Source organism: Pelmatolapia mariae, linkage group LG1, assembly GCF_036321145.2.
Source record: "Pelmatolapia mariae isolate MD_Pm_ZW linkage group LG1, Pm_UMD_F_2, whole genome shotgun sequence".
Classification (NCBI taxonomy): domain Eukaryota; kingdom Metazoa; phylum Chordata; class Actinopteri; order Cichliformes; family Cichlidae; genus Pelmatolapia; species Pelmatolapia mariae.
Window position 1 is genome coordinate 19,074,002 of NC_086227.1, and position 23,244 is coordinate 19,097,245.

Below are 23,244 nucleotides of genomic sequence, written 5' to 3' on the forward strand. Positions count from 1 at the left end.
GTTCAGCATAAGCTGCTGTAATTAGAGGATATGTTCCAGGAGGGAGACTAAAATATTAATCTGACCTCATCCAGGACCACAGACCACGGTTGGGCCAGGGAGAAAGAAATTTAGATTTGAGTGTTATTATCTCTTCTACCTAACCTGACCACTGGAGAAACGCACTAGCAACAAAAATTACCAAAGGTTCCCCATGTGGAACATATTGCACAAATTTCTATTACTGGCACAGGTACTATAAAGTTGGAACAGGCATGGTACCACAAGAAAGCCGAGCAAAAGTGCTTCCAATAGATTCTGTCCACCAGGATTTTCCTAACCTGAACGTCTGCTCTATGTAACTTTTGGTACTGAAAGGTGGAAAAGGGGACAGGAAAGTATTAGGTAAATTAAAACATTCAATTAATCTCTACCTTTATTGAATTTAGCTGCTTATTATTGGGTGGAAAAGCATGGAAAAACATGCTAACAGCAAAAGCGAGAACTAGTGTTTGGATCCAGCTGGACTCCAAAAAGCTTTCTAGCGCAGTCTCACCATCGTCTTCTTGTCGGCTTTCTGAATGGTGTAACCGGTTATTTCACAGTTTCCGTTGTCCTTTGGAGGCTTCCACTCAAGCGCCACATTAAAACCCCAGGTATCAACAATCTTTAGAGCCTCAGGAGGGCCTGGGAGGTCTGTAGAAGGAAAAAAAAATAGGAGGTCTCATTCAGTGCCCACTGACAAAACACCTGTGGTGCCGTTTTAATGCAGTGATTTTTTTATACTCCGATTAGAAGTCAAACGTAGCTCTCCATTTGTTCAGTTCTGCTTACCAACGACCTGCAGTGTTACTGCTGCTTTGTCCTCCACGTTTTCAATCTGCACCTGGAGCTCATACTTCCCAGAATGTTTTCTCTCTGTTTTGCGGATGAAGAGGATCGTGTCAACTTCACTGTTCCTAACACTAGCTAATGTGGGATCTAGGGGCTCCCCATCTTTGCTCCATGTGACTTTTGGCCTGGGTTTCCCCTGCATCACAAGAAAAGAAAAAGGAATGGCTGTAACTCAGATTGCTTCTGTGTTTGTCTGCAAATCAGAGACAAGAAAAGCAACCTTTCAGCTCTCTCCTGTCACACTTACAGGTTCAAACAGCAGCTCATAAACAGAACATTGCTCAGCGTTGCCACAGTTGGTCAGCTTGTCAAAACAAAACTGCAAACTCCTTCTTTGAACACAATCAGGGCTGAGGTGATAGAGTGAGGGAGATGAGAAGCAGTTCTCTATAGACTTCAGTACAACCTGTCTTCTTTTTACAAACTCAGGACTCACCCCCGCTGGTCAATTAGATTGTGGGTTCAAAACATTTCTACTGTGCCTTCACTTTTCAGACCTGGACCTGCAACATCCATCTTTTAAATACAGTCTATGGTCAATATCAAAGGCACCTCATTTTAAAAGTGGTTGACCTCAAAGTGGCATCACTGCACTGCTTTGATCCAGAGTTAAAAATCTTAAATACTTTTGAGGAAACTACTGTGAATTTTCCCACAAACAAGTTTTCCAAGGACAAATCCTAATGAAGCAATTATCTGACCTTACAGGTGAAGTTTCCAGATTCCAAAGAGCAGATTCTTAAGTGGCCACATTCTTAATTACTGACAGCCTACATGCTAACATGAAAGTGACTTTTGACCTGGCGCCGTCTTCAGACCAAGGTTTACATTTTTTTATGTCCGTGCTGGGAAAGGTGAAATAATCCTACCTTTTTATCCATCCAGTCACACTGATATGGCCACCAGATATGACCAATAATGATAAAGACATCAGTCATGTTTTACTTTGATATCAAACATAGGTAACATCCCTTGTTGTATTTCATGTGTTCATGAAGCCACCTGAAATGGAATCACGATGTTCATGGTGTCTCCAACTTTCTTGATAAGAGTCTGACGGAGATTTCTGGGAAGCCAAATTTTAGGGCGTTCTGTGAAAATAAAACACAAAATAAGAGTATGAAAAAATGGCTGAGCATTGTGTATCACGTCCACGTCGGGAACTAAAGGATGTAAGCGAATAATGAAGTGTGTAATCTATAATTACTCACGCATAATCTCTCTGATGGTGACGGGCTGAACCAGAGTGGCGGGAGCGCTGGGTCCCGCCATGTTGTAGGCTCGCACACGAAACTGCAGCTTGTCTCCGGTGGTGAGGCCTTTGATCACCGTCGACGTCCTCTCTGTCAGACCCTCCATTGCTGGTATCCATTCATCAGCTGTTGCCAGAAACCACAAAAAAAATTCAAATAAACTCAAATCACAGAGTTATGATGTGGAAATTAGCATAAATGCAACTTGCTCCGGTACTTACTGCCCTCCTTGCAGTACTCAATCCCATAACCCTCAAGGTCAGCTGAGCCAATTCTCTCAGGCCGCCGCCACTTCAGCGTGATAGAAGTGTCACTGACGTCGTCGACGCACAGTCCGAGGGGCTCGCTTGTAGGAGCTGAGGAAGAGGCAGAGAGCACATAAATGTCCCTTTGAGTCAGCTAGAGCTTTAAAGCAATACATTACTTTAATTAATTACTCGACAAGTGGATGACAATAATCAGTACAAGATTATTTAACCCTTCTTCAGAGCCATCATCACATTACACTGCAGCTTTACTTTTCTTTTGTTCCACACCAGGTCAAGTCAGCAAGCTCCAAGTCATACAGACAGTAAGAAAAAAAAATCTCCTTTCTTAAAGTCTACCTAATAAATTGCATTTCTTTACACTTTAGGGTCCTGTTCCAAAAAAGGAGGCCTAGTAAAATTTGTGAACCCTGTAATGAGGAAAAGCTCAAAGCCAGAGGGCTAACTCAAACCTCAGGTTAGTTATGAGGAACAGGTCTTCTCTCCATTTCCTCCACTTTTGCCGCACATTACGTCTTTCTTGAAACCCCAGGTAGATGCTAGTTTGTCATTCATTTTATTTAAAATAAATTCTTTCACAATCAGTCTGTCATCAGTGTCAGGACAGTGACAGAGAGCTTTAGAATTTAGGGATCATATATATTATATATTAATGCACAATCTTTTTAACTTTTTGTCCTCTTACAATTGATCACACCGATTGGAAAAAAAAGGCCTTTTGTAGTTGATATTTTTTTTAGAGATGATGTTAATATTTGAGTGAAGATGAATGTTGTGTTGCTAAATGCAGTATAATGTGAGATTTTGAATATAGGCTCTACATAGTGTGAATGTCATTAAATGCTCTCGATTGTACATTTAAAATGTAAAATCTCCATGACCCCAGATACCTTTTGCATCAGAAATCACCAAAATCTATCTTAGTGGATCTCACTGGGTCCTATTTTGTGTGTCAGTTTATGGCTGAATAAAAATATTTAAAACTCTAATGTAAAGAGACTTTAAGGAGAACATGCTGGGTAAGCAATGACTGAGAAAAGAAAATCACTATTTTTCCTCATCTTGTATTTAAATTAATTTATTTTTAAGGCAAAGATCTACACTTAGTTAAAAAGCAGGTTTTAGAGCATTTTAATTGAATTATCTGACAAATAATGCTGTTTGCCTTGCAGTAATTTTACTAACAGACCATCCAGGATTGCCTGTGCTGCAGTTTTGATGAATTTTGTATAGATATCTGGGCTAATTTGCATCTTTCTTTCCTGCAGTGTTCCTCTACACTCTATAATTGTATATATAGCTTGCTAGTATAAGCTTGACTACATACAATAAGATGATAATCTACAGTATTTATTACATTTCTGTGTTTAAGAAGCAGTGGTAGACCGTCAAGTTAAATTCAGTATGCACTTGTGTAAGTTCTTGTTAGCATACACAGATCATACTCAGGCAGCTTTAGTGGGAGGTATGTGGACATGAGCTATTGGTCTTATAGTCCACAGGGTTTAGCACAATCTTCATCTCCAATAATGAAATTCAGCGTCAGGTTGCCTAATCCTGTCCTAACCTGAACAACAAAGACATATTAATTAAATATTAAATGTTATTAGTTATCAAACGGCCATTTAGCCCATAAGCCAGATTTAGGCATCATTTTCCATCCAGTGAAATATGAGTCAGTGAGTATGATTGACCTCGACTTGCCAGGCTGAAGTCCAAGTGGCTGTGATACTTTGTGTGACACGTGATTTCAGACCTGTGGCTCTGGAGCGCTATACAGCTCTTTTGCCTACCTTCCTCTAAATGGGAGTTTCTCATCCATAGAGACCAAGATGGTTGATTTTCAGCCTTACATCTTTGGATTGAATCTTTTCTTTTAGGAGGACATTTAGAAGAACAGCTTCAATGGGTTAATTAGAATTTGTGTGAAACAGAGGAGGAACTGATTTAGTGGCTAGTTTAGCCCTATTTTTATCACTCTGAGGACAAACTGAAAGCATATGCAGAGCTGTGAACAAACTGAATAGCTACTCCATCTTGCCCTTAAACATGTAGAAACCAAATGTGTAAAGTTTTAAATATTGTGTGACTATTTCTGTGTGTGTTGCACAGCCAGTAAACGTGTTAGGGAATGATTTGCTGAGCAGTCAGTGCACTGACAAATATTTACTTAATCAAAATTCACTGCCAACATGACCTAAATATACAGTCAGCTATGACCATAATAATTTTGCCAGTGTGGATTGAACCTTTGCTTTTAATGCAGTGAAGCAAAGTGTGTTTCTCCACTGACCACAGTACACAGTCAGAGTACAAGCTAAGAAAGTCAGAGTCTCAGAAGTCTGAATAAGAAAATAGCATCTCACTCTGCTTCTGAGGTTTTATTTAGTCAGCCATATATTTTTATCTTTTGGCCTTGTTGACAGCATGCATTTTTTTTTAAACTCTTGACATGACAAAGGTCGCGGCAGTTTGCCAGGACACAGGTTAAATATACAGTGCAAGCAAAAGATGGTAGACTTTGTCCAAGGTCAACGGTTAAAGTATCAAAGTAGAAAAACTGTAAAAAGTCACCTTAGCAAGGACCGCCTTGTTTAATAATAAGCACATTTAACACTTTTAAATGTTATACACACATAGAAAAATGTGATTTCTTTTTCTAAAACCTGCATGATAATCCAACAAAAAATAAAATAAAATAAAAATCATATCCTAAAATCCTAAATCAAACAATGCCTACTGCAAACAGGCTGTGGCTCTGGCTCAGCGGCAGCAGCAGGCTCCATGGGGGTCTGCACTGCTGGGGCTGCAGCTTCCTCTGCAGGAGGACCACTTTCGGTCAGAGTGACACCTTTTGCTGGTGTTTCATCCTCAGCTGGTGCTCCCTCTTCTCCACTGGGTGCTGCCTCTGCACTACTGGCTCCAGGTTCCTGTTCTGCATCAGGAGGTGGAGGTGCCTCTGTCTCAGCTTTACTGTGTTCACAGTTTGCTTGTGCATTCTCTGGAGCCCCAGCTGACGTTTCTTCCACAGGTTCCAAAGACTTCTTATCTTCCACTGGCTTCTTCTCAGCCGTCTTTGAGAGCTTAGGCTTTGTCATATTTTTCCTCAGTGCATAGACGTCCTGCTGTTAATTTAAACTGGTGGTTGTATCTGCTTCTTCAATGTGCTCTCTTTCTTTCTGTCATTGACAGTCTTCCCTTCTTGTCCTGCTGTCTTTGTTGTAGTAATAACGATGCTTGTTCTGCAGCAGCCTCCACAGAAGCAGTGACCCCCCTGTGTGTTAAGCAGCTGGTCCCAGCAGAGTCAAGGGCTTCCAGGCCATTATTTATAGAGAGGGATGCCATGGATAGTTTCCTAATCAGCTGTCTTAAGAGTGACCGACCATCTGGATACACTGATGCTCCCTCTTAAATCAACAAGTGTAGGATAAGATTGCAGTTTAGATAAATTTGTGCCACAATAAAAGACAACTAAAACCTGAGTTGCTGAATGAAAAGTGACAGTCATAAAGAGTGCATCTAACTCCAAACCTTGTTTGGCTGTGGAACTGGGCGCTTGCATATGTGGCAAGGCACCATCAATGCCTCTAAAGTCTGTATATACAGATTTTAGAGCTACACATGCTCCCATCCAGATTATGTCATATATTTCAGCAAGACAATGCTAAACTGCATACTGCATCTAGTACAGCAGCATAGATCTGGAGAAGAGGAGCCCAGGAGCTGAACTGGTGTGCCTGCAGCCCAGTAGACTATTGATGAACTAGTCATAGACTATCAATTGTTTTAATTAAAAGTCCATTCTAAATCAATTTCATAGGAGCCTGACATGTGTTCGGTGTCTCAGTGACTATTTACTCATGTTTGCATTATACCACAGAAATGCCACTTCTTCCACATAGCCAACAGACATGCTCTGTACTCCTGAGTTAACTCAGAGATGATCTTTGCATCATCATGTTTTTGTTTTTTAATTTGTTACATGTGCAGTTCACAGACCCTGTAATGTCATGACCACAAGTCACCCTAGCCCTATGACCTGAGTGAAACCTTAGACCGACTAAGTCACTGGAACTTGCATGACCCAACTTTTTCAAGTCAAACATGCCAAAGTTATCACAATCTGTCTTTACACCCAAGACAACTCATCAATCAACCTTTTCATGAAAGTGACCTGAATGAAAATAGATCATCCACTTATTCATTTCAGTGTTGCAATTATTTTTGTTTATTTAATCTAAAGATAAATTCACGGACTCACCGATTGGCACAAATGGCTGAGAGGCTGGACTGTGACGAGACATACCAATGCTGTTCACAGCATAGACTCGCATCTCATACGGTACACCTTCTATCATACGCTTGGCTTCATAGGTGGTTTCAGGGTAGGGGTCAAAGTTCAGTCTCATCCACCTGTAGCTCTTCAGCTTCTTTCTCTCCAGCACATAACCTGCAAATTCAAATGTGTGTTGCCATTGGCTTGGTGTCTCCAAGGAAAAATAAAGGAAGATGCAAAAAGAAAATGGCTCATATTATTATGAAATAAAGCCCATTAGAAGTTATTTTTACCAATTATTGGCTGGCCACCGTCAAACAGAGGGGGTTCCCATTGAACGACACAGGAATCCTCACCCACACTGAGGATTGTGGGAGCCATGGGAGGATCAGGAACATCTGGAGGAGAAACATTACTCTTCTTTTTGTCAGAAGAAAGTTTGACATTCATAGATAAATTTCATAAATTTACAACTTTGATGGCTGTTGGTGTGTGTTAATTGGCATTGCTGGGGCTTTGGTAGGGAGAATAATGATGAAAGATTTCTTACCGACAACTTTCACGTGGATATCTGCTGTATCTTCCCCAGCAGGGTTTCGAACCACAACAGAGTAAATTCCCTCATCCTGCCTTTCAGCACACTCAATAGTGAAGACACAGTGGCCCTTGGTGGTTTCCACATGGACCCTACCATCTCCCTCTGTGACGACCTACATGAGGACAACCATGAAAGTTACTCGATTATTTTGAGCAAAGTTTCTTTTGGGAATTTGTGCTGCACTTTCTTAAAAATGATGGTTGGAGCCGGATCAATTATGATTTTTAAGACCAATACAAATAACAATATTTGCTGATTTTAAAAAAAAAAATCCAAGTACATCAGCTAATATTTTACACTGACATTTGTGTAGTTAATATTTGTTAAAATTAATTTTTTTTACACTTTGCCTCACTCTGCTCAGATCTGCTGGTTGTTTGTAGTGTTGCAAACATGTGTCGCTAACAAGGAAGTTGCAGAGTGCCCTCTGGTGGACAAACTATGCAAATTCAACTCTCATAACGTATTTGAAGGGTGTTTCTCCCCTTTCTTCTTGACTTTGTTGAAGTCATTTATCAGCTTTTATAAATGCAGACACTGAATGCTTTCATTAATATTTTCATGAATATACAATTTAGCATGTCAATTTGCTGCTTTACAACTTGAAGATCTAATTTGAAATCTAATTTCATGAGCTAATTAATTCTTCTTATGTTTTTTTAAACAGAAAGTAAAAATCCTTCAGATTAAGTCTCAGAGTAGGTGAACTTTAAAATACTAATATAATATACTGGTCTAGCTGATAGTATTAACCATTTGAATTTTTTTCTTGACCAATACCAGATTGAGGTGATGCTGCTCTTGCTTCCTTTATGACAAAATTAATATTATACCTTGACAATATTTCTCAATTACCACATTTAATGTTGGAATCTAGTATTTAGTTGTATATTTTATCTCCAGTTGTGTAGCAGTTAACACATTTGCTTGCCAAAGAAAAGGTTGCTAGCTCATTTTCAACTAGATACAAATATCTCCATTGGAGTCGCATCAGGCAAAAAACTCTGCTAAATCAGACATGTGGAACTACCTGCTGTCGTGACCCCTTGTGGCAAGAGAGCTGCCAAATGTAGTTTTCATGCTCATTGGATAATGTATTTTAACCATATGGTTTATACCTTTTCCATACTGTACACATTGTACTTGCTGCTCAGCCTCCTGTGCCCTCTGTCTGTCTTAGGGAAGAGTCAGAACATGCTCTTACCTTAGTGACATGGATGAACTCTGCATGCAGTTTTACCCTGTTCTTAGTGTTTAAAACTGACACAGAGGAAGGAAAAAACCATGGTATTCACTGGAGAAAGTGTTTTTAAGAAAATCCATGTATTAGATTACAGTTGTTAATTCTGCTCTTTGAGGCTTTGAGGTTTTCTTGTTAAAGTCTTTTCAAAGCACAAGCTGTAAGACAGCAGGTTTACAGCACATTTCTACAATGCATTTGTAAATCTAAATGCATGACATATGACTTTACTGTTTATGTGTCACAAAAGCTTGTAAAGGTCAGCAGGTGCACATGAGTAGAAACTGAGGCACGCGCTGGCAGTGCTGGCGTGAGTGAAAAAACAAACAAACAAAAACAAACAAAAAATAAGCATATAATGAAAAGTGCACTTACTTCCCCATCCTTCGTGGTCCAAGAGGTTGTGTGCCCTCCTTTGTCATCTCCACTGGGTTTTACAGAACTAGCCTACATTTGAGCAGAGCAAAGCCTTAAAAGCTGAAGAGGACAGAGAGGGTCCCCTCAAATCAAAGACTTGCAAACTATAGCTAGCATCACTGTTGGAAGCCATTAGCAGCACTGTGCTTACTCAGCTTGGTGAAAGCATCAAAGTTTACAAGCCAAAGCAGGGAGGAATGTATTAGTTTGCATGATATCAATATGGAAGAACTAGCCTGTGCCACTTTAGATTATCAAAAGCGATTTGATGAAAATATACCTCCTTGGCTTGTTTAATATTGGAAGCATGTAACATATTGTTGCATTTATTTTTAAAATGCAGTATTAGTATGTCTTTCAAATATAAAATAATCAGCTACAAATATAAACTAATCAGCTACAACACTGAAACTGCAGACAGGTAAAATGAACAACATTCATCTTCTCATTGCACTGCAGTTACATTATTTAAGGACATGCACCCCCATGATGATAGCACTCCCCGATGGCAGCCAGCCACCTCACCCAGCAAGACCAAACAAAAAGATCTTTTTTCCTGGCTTCTGAGATCCCTGTATCTCAATCAAATTGAGCTTGTAGGCTCCGCTATTCAACCTCGGAGGTCCCACCTGGGTCAGAACAGTTTTGGTGGCACAACAGTGACCTGTACGCTGTCACATAGGTGATTTAATGTTGTGATTGATCAGTGTGTCTTTGGTAATGACTGAAGTGGGTTTTTTTCAGATTTCAAATCTTACCTATATAACTCTGGACTGGTGGTACATGTCTTAATTAAAGATTAATAGCGCAAGCCTTCCATTTGTCTTACCTTTTCTCCTTTGGTCCAGATCACTGTTGGAGCTGGGTCTCCAGTGATGGGGACGTCCAGACGTAGTTTGTTGCCAGCCACCACCACAATGGTTGACTCGGTGGTGCGACCCAAACAGTCTAGGTGGATCTTAGGAGGATCTGTGAATGTAATGTAAATTGTTAAAATGGAAAAAATATTTTGTATTATGACTGGTACAATCTGCGTAAGTTTGTGGCTGTGTACCTTGGCGTGGCACATAATCAATCTTCACCTCTTGGAAATCCAGAAAAAAACAATTAAATAAATTATTTAAGTAAAATCTGAACATGTGAGTCTCTAAAGAGACTCTAATTTTAAAGTGAATGAATATAAAAGCACACATTTTACCCAAGAAATTTAGTTTAGCAGAGAGGTTGAAAGCATAGCCATCTGGCACAAATGTGTAGTCCCCCTCATCCTCCGGTTTGACGTCATCAATGGTCAGTTTGTGGATCCTACGGGGTCAAAAACTTTAGCTTGTGGCGTCATGGAGTGCAGGCAGCATACCGAACATGCATTACCACGTGCAAACATGTCCTCACCTGCCAATATGCGTGATGTTCACTCTGGCATCAGGCTTGACTTCGACGCCATTCTTGTACCAGGTTCCCCTCACGTTCTCATCTGACACCTCGCACTTGAAAACCGCCTGATCTTTTGCCTTCACTGTGAGGTCTGCGATGCTCTGGTAGACTTCCAGCTCTTTCTCTGCATGTTCAGAAAACACAGGCTCAGAGTGCAGATAACAGTAGGCCTCCTGCTTTATGAGACGCCAGGTTTAGTTGATAGCGTGTGAGGATAATATGATTAAAAAAAATAAAAGCTCCAGCGACTGTACGCGTGGATAATGTGATAATGATTTTGAGCATGAGGGTCTCCTCTGTGTGTTGTATCTTAGCTACAGACACAAGAGGAATAGTTAATTAGATTTATAGTAGAAAATAAAGTGGCAAGATATGAGGATATGAGGACCATATGCAGGAGCTTCGGGTTATTACTGTATATCAGATGAAATAATGTACAAGGGGGTTATTACAGTTGTCCCAGGGAAATTGTTATCTGGGTGAGATATCTCACACCGCGCTCCTTTTAAAGGTTACAACAGTTTCACGTCAGCTCACTGCTAGGTAGGGCATATATGATGGGAATGGCCAATGGCATTATAATGGGAGCTCTACTGTGGACTGAGGTGTTGATCCCTGCAGCACGATAGCAGCTGGTAATTCTTGGCAGGCTCGCTGTTCGATTAAATGGCCAACAAAGAGCAAAGATCAGGTTTATATCTACACACAACACCTCTGAAACACACACACACACACACAAAAACATATGAATACATATGCAAAGGAGAGAGCATACATATTCAATATAAAGCGAAGAAATTTTAAACAGATGTTGATGACCATTGTGTGATAATGTTTTCTTTTAGAGGGATTTTGATGAATGTTTTGTTCTGTGAGATAATGGTGCTAAGATGGTTACAGGGAAAACTAACTAGATTTTTTTTTTTATTAATTTTGCCTACGTCCGTGTATGGATGAGTTTGAACAGTCTCCATCCATTATTTCTAGATCACCTGTGGAATGAAAAATAAAACATCTAATCACCTTCAAAGAGACACTTGTCTTAAATATACCAAAGACCATCATGTTATTGAAAAAAAAAATCCAAATCTAACTAATTTCTCAAAAGGAGACTTACAAAATTCAGTTGTGCCCAGCGGGGATCCTACATCAGCATCACCGAGCTGCTGTGACTTGGTACTAGAGGAAAATCTACCATCTAATAATAAAATACTTTCAAACCACAAAGTACTCTTTGCCCTTTAGGTGAAATATATGTCTTCTAACTTTAGCTTACATGTGCTTTTACATCTGTGGCGCAACCTTGGGACAATGATAGGTGCTATATCCTAAAGATAGACCACATACCAAGAGTGGCAAGGCCACGGAGCTATTGGTAAGGCATGGGAATGTGTCCTTGAAGAATTCATCACTGACAAAAATGGTTCATATGGTTCGTACGGCGTAACTGACACTCACCCTGCACCAGGACTTCTGCCACAGATTCACCACCGTTTGTTTTAACCTTGTAGTGGCCACAGTCTTCTTTGGTGGCCTCGTTAATGATCAGCACGTGCTTGCAGCCGTCTTTCTTGAAGCGATACTTGAAAGATTCGTCTCTTGTCAGCTCCACACCATCTTTCTCCCTGAACAGAAATTAAAACCACAATTAAAATCAATATGATCAACAAACATGGTGAAAAGTTTCAGATAAAAAGAGCTAGTTACACTGCTCAACCATTTTTCAGAGGTTGTCTACTTTTGAGGTAAAATGCACTACTTCTTGTGGATTTTGATGTCACTGAATCCCAGTATGACAATTAAAACAGCTAATTGGCTAGACATTTTTTGTTACATTTTGCGTCATATTATGTACAGTACATAATATGTTGCTAGGAAAATGGTAAATAGGTGGTGAAACATGTTACTAAACCATGTGCCAACATACGTGGAAATGTAGCATAAGGCAAAATCACAGTAAGTAAGTTGACACTGCACACTAAATCAAAATCTGAGGATACTTTTCTGTATTTAATCAGTATTTAATTCATCAATCTTTCTCCATTTTGACAAGATCCCCAACACCATTGGCTGAAATGCAGTCCCAAAACCATGACAGAGCCTCCACCGTGCTTTACAGATGGCTGTAGATACTCACTGTTGAAGCTCTCTCCTGACCTCCTCCATATGCACTGATGATTATTTGTACCCACAAATTTTAATATGGATTCATCACTTCATCAGACCTTACTTTCTGTCCAACTGAGGTAAACTCGCTAATCTCAGGCTTCTTTTTTTCCTGTTTCACTTCCTCAAGAATGACTTATTGTCAGCCAAACTTCCACCGAGACCATTTGTGATGAGGATTTGATGAACACTAGACTGATCAACTGAAGGGCCAGTATCAGGGCTTAGCTGACATTTCCCCAGTATCTTAAGGACACGACTGTCAGATATTGTTAATCTACTGTGGACATTTTTTTAAGCCAGGTTCTTCTTTTTTTTTGTCCTCCACTTGCCCAAATTCCTCAGATTTTTTTAAGGACACACTGCACACCACGCACCACAAACTACTTGTTTTTGCAACAGGCTGCTAGTAACAAAAAGCTTAAAGAGTTACAGTTAAAATTACTTCTTTGCTTAGTTGCCTGCTATGTTTAGACACATGACTGAGTCATCCCTTGAGATAAAAGAGCTTGAATGATTAATATTCCAATGTTAAGTGGTTTAGCACTGACCTGTGGGATGTTTTGACATTTAGAAATTTCATCTGTTTCATCACTTAAAAATATTATGACACACATGTTGGTTTCATCACTTAGCAACATGTCTGATTATGGTTCAGTGCATTTCATTGGTGAGTTTTTGTGTACTTTTCATAGTATGCGGTGGAACAAAATTTAAAATGTTATTCTGGGAGATACACTTTAAACAACATGTAACTTTACATTCCAACATTACAGATTTCCTGCTTCCAGAATCCAAGGTCAGAGTACAGGTCAATAGGTGAAATAAAGACAATATCTTAAGTTAGAAAGTTTATATTGCATTTCAGAATTGATCCAATTTGAATTCACATGAGCCCAACTTCAACAAATGGGATACATTGTTTAGTTAGATGGACCATGTACAAATTAATACACATGCCAGTTTGGGCCATTTTTGCAAAAGAATTCAGGTTTGACTATTTGTTTGAAGCATTTTGGCTGCAGTCCTGTGTTATACACTTATTTTATCGCTTTAGCAAAAGTTGGAACTTTCAGATGATTCTCACTTTGTTACAACCACCTGTTTTTTGTGTGGTTTTTTTGCATTTTAGTTACATACATTTCCTTAGCTCAATTTACTGGCAGGTTTAGGTCTACTTGCGTCACTCCATTAAATACACAAGGTGACCTTTCAGCTTAACAGGTAATTCAGGAATACATAGAACCACACAGAACTGTAATACAGAGGTGGTATATCTGATACATTTAATCTTTGTACTTTGTTTCAACAAACCTACACTGGCCAGACAATACCAGCTTGCATACATTTGTAGCAGCAACTTTCTTCTTCAGGTAAAGGTCATGAGGGACATACTGAATGGCTCATGCAACCTTTTCACTGAGATAATAATTCACAGCTTGTAGCAACACTTCACAGTCTCTGAGGCCTGGTATCTATCTGCAGACATGACATCCTCAGATGCCATCTGTGGGGTGTCTGAGCAACTGTTAAGGATCCAGCAAATTAAAAGAGAGCCTAAATTTAACCCGATTAAATATAATTTAATGGTAGATGGCACTTTGAATACTTTTTTATTCACTCATGATTCATTTATTTTATTTAATAATGATTATTCAGCCGTGATGGAACACTTTTTTATAAATTGGGGACATGGATGATCAGTTACTGGCTGCTTAGCCATGAGTGTAAAGAAAAACATCTAACCATTTAACATTTGCTCCTTCCTCTGAGACTTCACACTCTAACTCCACCCGCTCACCCTTCATGACCATCTGATCCTCCAGATTTTTCACTATCAGGACAGGAGGCTCTGCACAAAACAGATAAGAACATGTGATTTAGCTGAACATCTTTGTTTTTGCATACCTGTGCTGGAACTGGTATGTTGTGAATGTTCTCTAAACATCAAATACCTTTAACAAAGAGCTCAGTGGTGCACTTCTCATCTCCCACTTTACAGGAATACGCTGCATCATCTGCCAGGGAGCAGTGGTTGATGGTGAGGTACCGCATGTTGCCAACACTCTCAAATATGTACCTTGACAGGGAGGAAGATTATCACACAATGAAAACACTGTTTTTATTTGTTTTTTAAAACCACAATATAGCGTGTGAGAAGGAAAGGAAATGTTTTGTATTACTTATGACACTTACTTGCTATCGATTTAACCAAATGACGCAATAAAGGTACAAATTAGGGAAGTTGGTCATGGAGAGGCAAAAGAGAGAAATGAAAAACAATCAGTAATATAGTTAAGTATGTTCTTCCTAAAGTTTTGCAACAGAATATAATAAAAAGCCACCCTGAGCATCTTCTAAAATGATTTAAATAGAATTTCAGATGAACAACAACACATTAAAAAGAACCTAAGTCAAAATGCAGAAGCAGTGTGTGAAAACTAAGCACAGCCCATGATTCAATAGCTTGTGGAAACACCATTAGTTGCAATAATGTGAAGTAATCATTTTCGGTATGACTTTATCAGGCTTTCACATTGCTGTGGAGGAATTTTGACCCACTTTTTTGCAACATTGCTAAAGGTCATTGAGGCTTGTGGGCATTTATTTATGTCCATGAGGTTTGGACTTTGACTGGATTACTGCAACACCTTGATTCTTTTGCTGATCATTGTCCTTTTGCATGGCCCAGTTTTGGCAATTTTGACATATTTGACTCCAGAACACTTTGGTACACAGAGGAGTTTATGGTCGATTCAGTGACTGCAATTCCTGCGGCTGCAAAACAACCCTAAATCATCACCCCTCCACCACCTGGCCAAACATCTTCACTTTGGTCTCGTCTGTCCAGAGGACATTGTTGCAGAAGTCTCGTGGTTTGTTGAGATGCAACTATGCAACCTAATCCATGCTGCCAAGATCTTTTTAGAGAGAAGAGACTTTCTCCTGGCAACCCTTCCAAGCAAGCCAGCCTTGTTCAGTCTTTTTCTGATTGTACTGTAACAAACTTTAACATTTAACAAGTAAGAGTGTGAGTTGTAGTTGTTGGGTTTTCCAAATTTTCTGCCTTGGGGTGAATTTGATGGGACGTCCACTCGTGGGAAAATCGGCAGCTGTTTTAAATGTTTTACAACTGAATATAATCTTCCCCAATGCAGAATGACAGACTTTAAAGTGTTTAATGATGAAGATTGATGTGCAACAAAAATAGCTTCTCTAAGATCACTGATGTTTTCTTTCCTGCTTCTCATTGTGTTAAAATATATCTGAATGCTCCAGATCTAGAAACTGCCAAAACATCTGCTTTTATAAAGCCGCTCACACTTACCGATGATCAATCAAATTCCTGTGGAAGTGTTACTTAGTTTTTCCACACACTCCTCTTCCATCGCACCTCAGTCTTTGTTACATAAATAATGACACAGTGTAATATATAATATGTGCTGTTGTTCATCTGAGTTTAATTGTATTTAACTAATTTTAAGACCTGCTAAAAACCAGATTATTTTTTTGCAGAGTTATTTAAAACTTTAGAAATAAAACAGCGTTTTATTTCTAAAGCCTTCATTCATGCATGCAGCCTTCATTCAGAAGGCTGCATGCATTTTAAGTATCCCTCAGCTCACCCTGCAAACTGAGGCATGAGGCCCTGATTAAGATAAAATACTTGCGTCTATAAAAATAAAACTTAGCAAAGGTGCACAGGTAAGGTGTATTCAGACCTTCCAGTTGGTTGAATTTCTTGCCCATTTTTCAGCCACTTCACCTCAATATCTGAATTGGCAACCTCAACAGCCAGTTTTATTTTGTGGCCCTTTGACACTTGGTAGGCAGGATCCAGCTTTTTGAGGAAAGCTGTGTTTCAGAGCATAAATAAAATAAAATAATCAGTCTCTGTTAGGTTTTCATTTAAATTGTGTTCGTTTTGCTACAAGCTCAGCACACCAACCTTCACTTTTCTTTTCTTCTTTCTTCATCTTCTTCAGCCTCTTGAGCATGCCCCTCAGGTCGGTGATTCCGTACTGAAAAGCAATCTTTTCATATTCAGAAGGAGGAGCCTGGCTGAGGATGTTCCACACATCCACATCGGTCTCCGTGTGCACCTGCACGGTTCTAACACACAAAGACAGAGATGTTAAAACCACTCCAGTGACACGAATGAGTGAAAAGAAGCAGGCTGTTAAAACAGGGACAGTCACTGAAACACACTGGCAAAACTGACACAGTCAGATTCATTGATATCGCATGCATCAGTTCATTATTCGATACTGAAAAACTAACAAGCAACCGCTCAAGAGTCATTTTAGTAGATTGTTTACAAACTTGTAGCTAACGATTAGTTTAAACAGATCGACATCGATTGTTTTTTGTAATCTCCTGTTATGTCATTATGGGCTTGATCTCATTTTGTAGTTACTGTAAAGCTAATTTCAAGAATTTAGGAGTATTACAAACTACATGAACAAAATTACTGAGCCACCTGAGAAAGACTTTCTATGAAGCTCCCCATGCACATTTTTTGTGCTGCTGTTAATAGACAGTTTCTCATATAGCACTTTTTTGTTCTACTTAGGCATTCAAAGTGCATTGTACAACATGTCTCATTTACACACACATTTAAACGAGCATTTTTTTCCCCTCACCTAAATGCTTTCTCTCTCATGTTCATTCTTCAACTCAGGGTTCAATATCAAACTGGAGCAGCCAGGGATTTTATGACCAACCTTCCGGTTAGTTGATGACTTGCTCTACCTCCTGAACCACAGCCCTGTACCCTGTTTCATAACAATGTATTATCTTCGCTACTAAATTACATTTGGTAGTGAAGACAACAAAAAATTTGATGATTGAAAAGATTAAAAAAAAAAAAAAAGGTTAAAGTGGTGGTGAAGGCATGTCAAGAGTTTGACTTACTTGTAGTACTATATTTCCATATATACCTACTTTGTATTTCTTCGTCTTCTTTTTTTACTTTTTTAAATTTTATGTGAACTTATTTATTTATTTGGTCATGTTTAGGCACCTAAACTACTTGCCTAACCCCATTAAATAAACAACTGGCTGCCAGAAAAGAGGCAGAAATAATATAGATTAAAAAAAATAGAGACAACTGCTTTCCCTCGCACCATAATTGAGGCCTGAAATTCATTATTTTTATACAGTCCAGTTGCGCTGCTCACCTTCCATATAAGAGTGTCACTGTTAATAAAAGTTATAGATGTGAAAAACTATGAGATGCTTAAATTTCCCTGGCAAATATGATCCCTATTAAACATTAATATCAACATATTTGTATCAAAATAAGATAAAATGTGCATTTTCTTTTTCTTTAGAGCAGTTTCACTACAAATGAGAATGTCTCCTTTTCATACCTTGGATTAACTAAGCTGTGCACACTGCTTGTGTACCTCTGTGTACCTGTCATCTGTTTCCTTGTTGCTTACTTGCTGCTGATGTCTTGTTTGGTGTGAGACTGCCTCCTGAGTAAAGTTTTGTTTAACTCCATCTGCCTGCTCTGTGCATCATGTAATGGGGAATTATTTGAACTTGAGTGAACACCCTGATGCATTTGTTTTACATACTGTCAAAATGACTGACTCTTGCTTATGTTTCTGTAATAGACTAGCAGCACTTAATCAGCTAAGAATGATCGTGATTTCAGCATTACTATTAATTATTGCAGTCAAATGTTTGCTGTCATGGGGGAAAAAAACAAGTAACACAGAACAACAAAAAGTTTCCCAGTGACATTCAGACAACGTGTCAGCAGTTTCTTACCGATTTGAGGGTTTTAAGAAACTGCTGCTCATTCAGAGGTAGAACCCAAGAGGCAAATATGGCAAAACAAACCAGAAAAGTTAAAACACAGCATTTCAAAAGCAATGCAATCAGCAAATTAGAAATATGCTTTTAAAGCACATTAAATGTCATTACAATGGTTAAAATGCACTGAAGCAATCGTGCACACGCTAAACCTGAGTTACAACGTCAGTCAAAAATGACTCATATGCTAACAAAGCATGCATTGTTTGGATTTTAACACAGGGTCTGCTTATAGTGAGGCATATATGCGGATTTTAGGGATGTGACATGTGTTAACCCCGAAGACTTTCAAAGAAAGACTGAGTGAAATGATCTTCGGGGCTGTGACAGTGGTGAGCAGGGGATTCATTTAAAGTGTGAGGAAAAAAAGTGGGATCTGACAAAGTGACTCAGGATGTTATGTGATGGAAAATCATGTGTATACGTTTAAAAAATGGTAACACTTTTTTCTATTCTGCGTGACAGACAAATATAAAAGCTCGGAGATAATGAACACATCATGCCACCTTAAATTATCACTGTGCATTGTTAGTTTGTGTTCAGGCTTATTTGGTTGCAGATCCGTGATCATTCCAACGTTTAGTTTGCAAATGCAGAAGTAGCTTACTCTCTGAAGACGCAAGGAGATCCAGAAGGAATGAAAGCGTGAGAGTTTTAGATTATAAAGGGCAAAACACCCCCAAAAAACCAAAAAAAAAAAAAAAAGGCTGAAAGACTATAAATAATTAGATTTTTTTTGTTTATTAGTTTGTAATTCCTTACCTCTTTTTTAATAGAGTACTGAAGTCCAGCTCTCCTGAGTCATCATTTCCGTCTGTGCTACTGCAGGAATCAGAAAACATCAACAGCCCAGTAGGTTGTCTTTTTCTCATTTCTTCAATAAGTAAATGTTATTACTAAACAGATATAGTTTATTTTAAATAAAACAAATCCACATTCCCAGACTTGGTAAATCATTTCCTGTTTACTCCAATATGCAAGGGAGAGACATGCTTGCATATCAAAATGTTGGAAGAAAAAAAAAACTGGATCAGACACGCCGAAACTAAAAGAAAACGAATGGAAAGATGTGAAGTGCAGGCAGATGTTTTTGTCTGGAAAGACAGATGTTGCCATGTTTAAGGAAGCAGCTTTCATTTTGGGAAATACACATTTATTTATGCTGGTGTAGTCAGGGGGGTCAGGGTCTGTTTGGTCCAGTTAATGTAGGTGGAAACTTATCCACAAAGCTCCACAAATACAGCATACCGGCTTCATGAGTCCAGCCGGACTCAAAGCAGACTTGGAAAAGTTTAACAGGAATAACTGCTCAACTGTGGTGCCCACAGCTGCCAGTGTGCATCTGAATGTGACTATAATCCCTGCTGAAACTCAAATAGTTTACTACATGGAAGTTTACTAAGAAATTACACAAGTGTTCTTGTTTTTGAGGAATGACTGTATCTGTCTTATACCAGCATCTTTTAACAAAGAGCAAAACAGCAAAGGCAGTCATGCCTAAGGCATTGAGGCAAGCCGTTTACATCTCCTTCCATTCTTGTTACATTAGGATAACTGTTCCCATTTCAATGTAAGCAACCCTTTACTTCATTTCTGGAAACAAAGTCAAAAAGTTGTATTTCCCAAAACTATAGAACTGTTCTTCAAGCCATGAGCAGCAGCATTCATTCACGCAAGAACAAAGCAAAACACTGAAGGTTAAAGAAAACACAAGTCACCGTACGGTATAGGCTCTGTTTGCTGCTCATGAGTGGGATAACAGATAAAAACAAGGGCACAGTAGATGTGACTGTGTGTTTGTCTCCTGCCTGTGACCCGGCAGCAGGATTAGAAGGTGAGTCTCTGGTTTATGCGGTGGAGTTACAACACACCATAGCTGCACTTCCTCTGTGTGGCAACCCCTTATGGAAGAGCTCGGCTACTGAAAAGCCTGTGTCTTAGCACATCCTGCACTTTCAGTATGATCAAACCACCGTCCAATTTCACTCTGCCATGTAGCTGTTTGTGCAGCTGGCTTTGGTGTTTTGATGAAGACCCAGGAGGAGATCAGAGGGAGCTGACAGATGCAACTAGCGGCATGTCACTTAACAGTTTAATAGCTCAAATCTCCACATATGGAGAGCCGAAGATTAACACAATTGCAGCTATAATTAGCAGTTGCATGCTGGATTTTGAATTTGAGTCCCACACGCTCTCTCAAGGTCTTCCTTCTGTTGTCATTCTCAAAAATCTGCAAAAGGGAGGCCGTATCATTCACAACACTGGGTTTGTTTGGCAGAGAAAAGGCGGGCCGCAGAAGAGAGAGAGGAGTCTCTGATCTGCATCCTGATTTCTCTGCTCTTTAACAAAGTCCTCAGAGTTTGAATACAGGCCTCAATTGTTGCAACAAACACCTTTACTACCTTGCTCCTGGTCCACTTCTCTTCTTACCACCTTCACTCCTGACAGGTTAGCATTTCCACAGTTATTTTTCACAGACAGCAATAATCCACTGCAGTTTATTAGCAACTGTACTTGTGCATTGACTTTATAATCTATTGAGTCCTCGTTATCATACACAAAGCTGACGGCAAAGTGATGGCTGCAGTTTTGTTCCCCATTGACTCTGATTTAAAGCATGTGCAAAAATATATCTGCCTATGGGTACTTAAGTGGTTTTCAGTGTTTCTGTTATCTACCGAAAACATGCAGAAGTAATTACTCCAGCTCATCTAATGAAATAATTCAGTCCTTCCTTCACACTTTAAATAGTCATCTTTAGACTGTTTAGAAATATTCTGTATTTTTCTACAGAGGGCAAAAACTGGTTTGTTCATATGCAACAAATCCAAAATAAAATGGTTTTCTGATTATAAAACGAGATTACAGAAAACAGATCACAAAAAATGTATCAAAATTTACCCTTCACATATGACAATATTTCACTTTTATTAAAATGTAGTCAGCCTGGTAATACAAAATTGAAGTAAAAGTGTGATTGATTAATGGATTATAAATAGTTTTATAAAGGGAATGTGAATTTTATAGCTGTGACATTAAAGAAATGGGATGAGGAAGTTAAACTCTCAATGAACAACTCATATAAACAATTTACTTTTTAAAATCTTTTTAAAAAATGTCACATCACTTTGTTTATTCTTGGAATGACATATATTATTATTTAATTTTATTTTTTAAATAAAACTTACGTGCGTCTGAAAGCTGCTCTTATATCCAGGCCCTCTGGAGCACGAGCCTCTGAAAGAAAGTGTCCAATACCATAAATCACTGTGGTGCATGTATATATATATATATATATATATATATATATATATATATATATATATATATATATATATATATATATATATATATATGTATATATATGTATTTATTATAAAAAGAGGGTCACATTAATAAAATAAGGACACTCACCATGAACAGTGAGGTCAAAGTTGCAGCTGTCAAACTTATCTTTGGATGAAACCTCACATCTATAACCTCCAGCAAAGTTAGCCTTGGCAGCAATGATGTGCATCTCAAATGTGTAGACCTGCAATCACATGTGTGCAAAGAGATGTGAGATTTAATGTGTTTGGAGATATGTGTTTTGCTGTGTGTATGTGGGATGTTTTTAAGAAGGTGTCTGCTGATTTTCCCTGCCTCTTTTCCTTTGAAATCTCTCAGTTTCCTTGAAGTTCTGGTTTCCCGAACAGGTTTGATGTGTCACTGCTGTGTCATTACCTCGAAGATAGCGTGCCTGTGGTTTGTCGTGCTTTCAGGATAAATGCCTGAGGCAAGATGTTGCCCAACTGACAGTGAGAAGGGCAGGACTTGCAAAACATGTTGGTTGCTTCAGCGTGAAATGCTACATATTCCAGCCTTAAGGTCATTTTAGTGACAAACAACATGAGCCCTTGCATTTGTGTGTTCCTTGGAAGGAAGCATAGCTTTTAACATATGTTATTCCAAATTTCTTCTAGTGTTGTTTGTTGTGATGTCTTTTTAGCATTAGCCCACCTTGGTGTTGCGGTCATATGTCTCCTTCAGTTGCAGGTGTTTTCCAGACTTGCTGGCAAGGTCCATCCACTTCCCTTTGAACCATTTGACCGTGGGTTTCTTCAGCAGCGACTCAGCGTTCACTTTAGCCACAAATGTGATGTTTTCACCTGTGTGAAAACAAGGCTTGGATTTGATTCTCATATCTGATGGCATCTTTACCTTTTCTACAAATGATCATCTTACTGAGTGCACATTATACACATTACATTCATTGTGTGATATAGCTTTTTTTTTTTTAATTATTATTAAAAGGATACAATATTCTACTTTTTAAGTATTTTCATTACAAGTATCTTTGCTTTTGTGTGTCCACCCTTCCTATACATAGCTGGTTAATTCTGTGGGATTAGATTAAAGATTAAATGTATTTAATTTTATATCCTGTATTTTGAAGCCACTCACCTACAGTGACTTCTCCACTCTGAGGTTTCTCTGTGAAGAGTCCAGTCAGGTCCTGTCTGGTATCTGGAGGATGTGCATCTGAAAAGCCAACAGGATTAAAGTACAATGCTACAGCACAAACTTCAATTATGAAAAAATATTTGTTTTTTTTTATTATGTTGAAAATAGCACATTATTAGCTTAGCTCTGAGAGTTAAGACAAACCTATCATGGTCCTGGGCTGCTGACCCAATCTTTTTTATATTTCGGTCCCTCATGTTCTGTTTATGATCCTCAGGGTCATTCCTAAATTGTTTATTATTGTTTTGTTTTTCACCTTTGTGTATGTCATTTCGTGTTCAGGCTTGGGTTTTTAGTTTCAGTTACTGTTGTGGTCACTATATTCCCTCCTTGTTCCTCATGTCAGGTTGTCAAGTCTCTGTGTGTGGTTGTTGTTGTGCCTGTGTTACTTCCTG

General features: G+C 38.8%; 1 protein-coding gene across 1 annotated transcript in view; it reads right to left on the reverse strand.

The window, feature by feature from the left end:
• mybpc3 (myosin binding protein C3) overlaps window positions 1-23,244 on the reverse strand; it is a 33,887-nt gene that overhangs the window by 4,977 nt on the left and 5,666 nt on the right. Inside the window, exons 4-27 of the mRNA XM_063469330.1 lie at window positions 22,790-22,867; window positions 22,346-22,494; window positions 21,761-21,878; window positions 21,535-21,583; window positions 19,109-19,168; window positions 18,118-18,135; window positions 16,473-16,636; window positions 16,246-16,378; window positions 14,720-14,722; window positions 14,479-14,603; window positions 14,270-14,375; window positions 11,816-11,982; window positions 10,316-10,481; window positions 10,122-10,228; window positions 9,978-10,007; window positions 9,753-9,892; window positions 7,219-7,378; window positions 6,962-7,066; window positions 6,654-6,842; window positions 2,348-2,482; window positions 2,085-2,252; window positions 1,876-1,964; window positions 814-1,009; window positions 536-675 (exon numbers count right to left, since the gene is read on the reverse strand). Coding sequence (XP_063325400.1) covers window positions 536-675; window positions 814-1,009; window positions 1,876-1,964; window positions 2,085-2,252; window positions 2,348-2,482; window positions 6,654-6,842; window positions 6,962-7,066; window positions 7,219-7,378; window positions 9,753-9,892; window positions 9,978-10,007; window positions 10,122-10,228; window positions 10,316-10,481; window positions 11,816-11,982; window positions 14,270-14,375; window positions 14,479-14,603; window positions 14,720-14,722; window positions 16,246-16,378; window positions 16,473-16,636; window positions 18,118-18,135; window positions 19,109-19,168; window positions 21,535-21,583; window positions 21,761-21,878; window positions 22,346-22,494; window positions 22,790-22,867 — 2,795 coding nt within the window. The remainder of the gene's footprint in view (window positions 1-535; window positions 676-813; window positions 1,010-1,875; window positions 1,965-2,084; window positions 2,253-2,347; window positions 2,483-6,653; window positions 6,843-6,961; window positions 7,067-7,218; window positions 7,379-9,752; window positions 9,893-9,977; window positions 10,008-10,121; window positions 10,229-10,315; window positions 10,482-11,815; window positions 11,983-14,269; window positions 14,376-14,478; window positions 14,604-14,719; window positions 14,723-16,245; window positions 16,379-16,472; window positions 16,637-18,117; window positions 18,136-19,108; window positions 19,169-21,534; window positions 21,584-21,760; window positions 21,879-22,345; window positions 22,495-22,789; window positions 22,868-23,244) is intronic.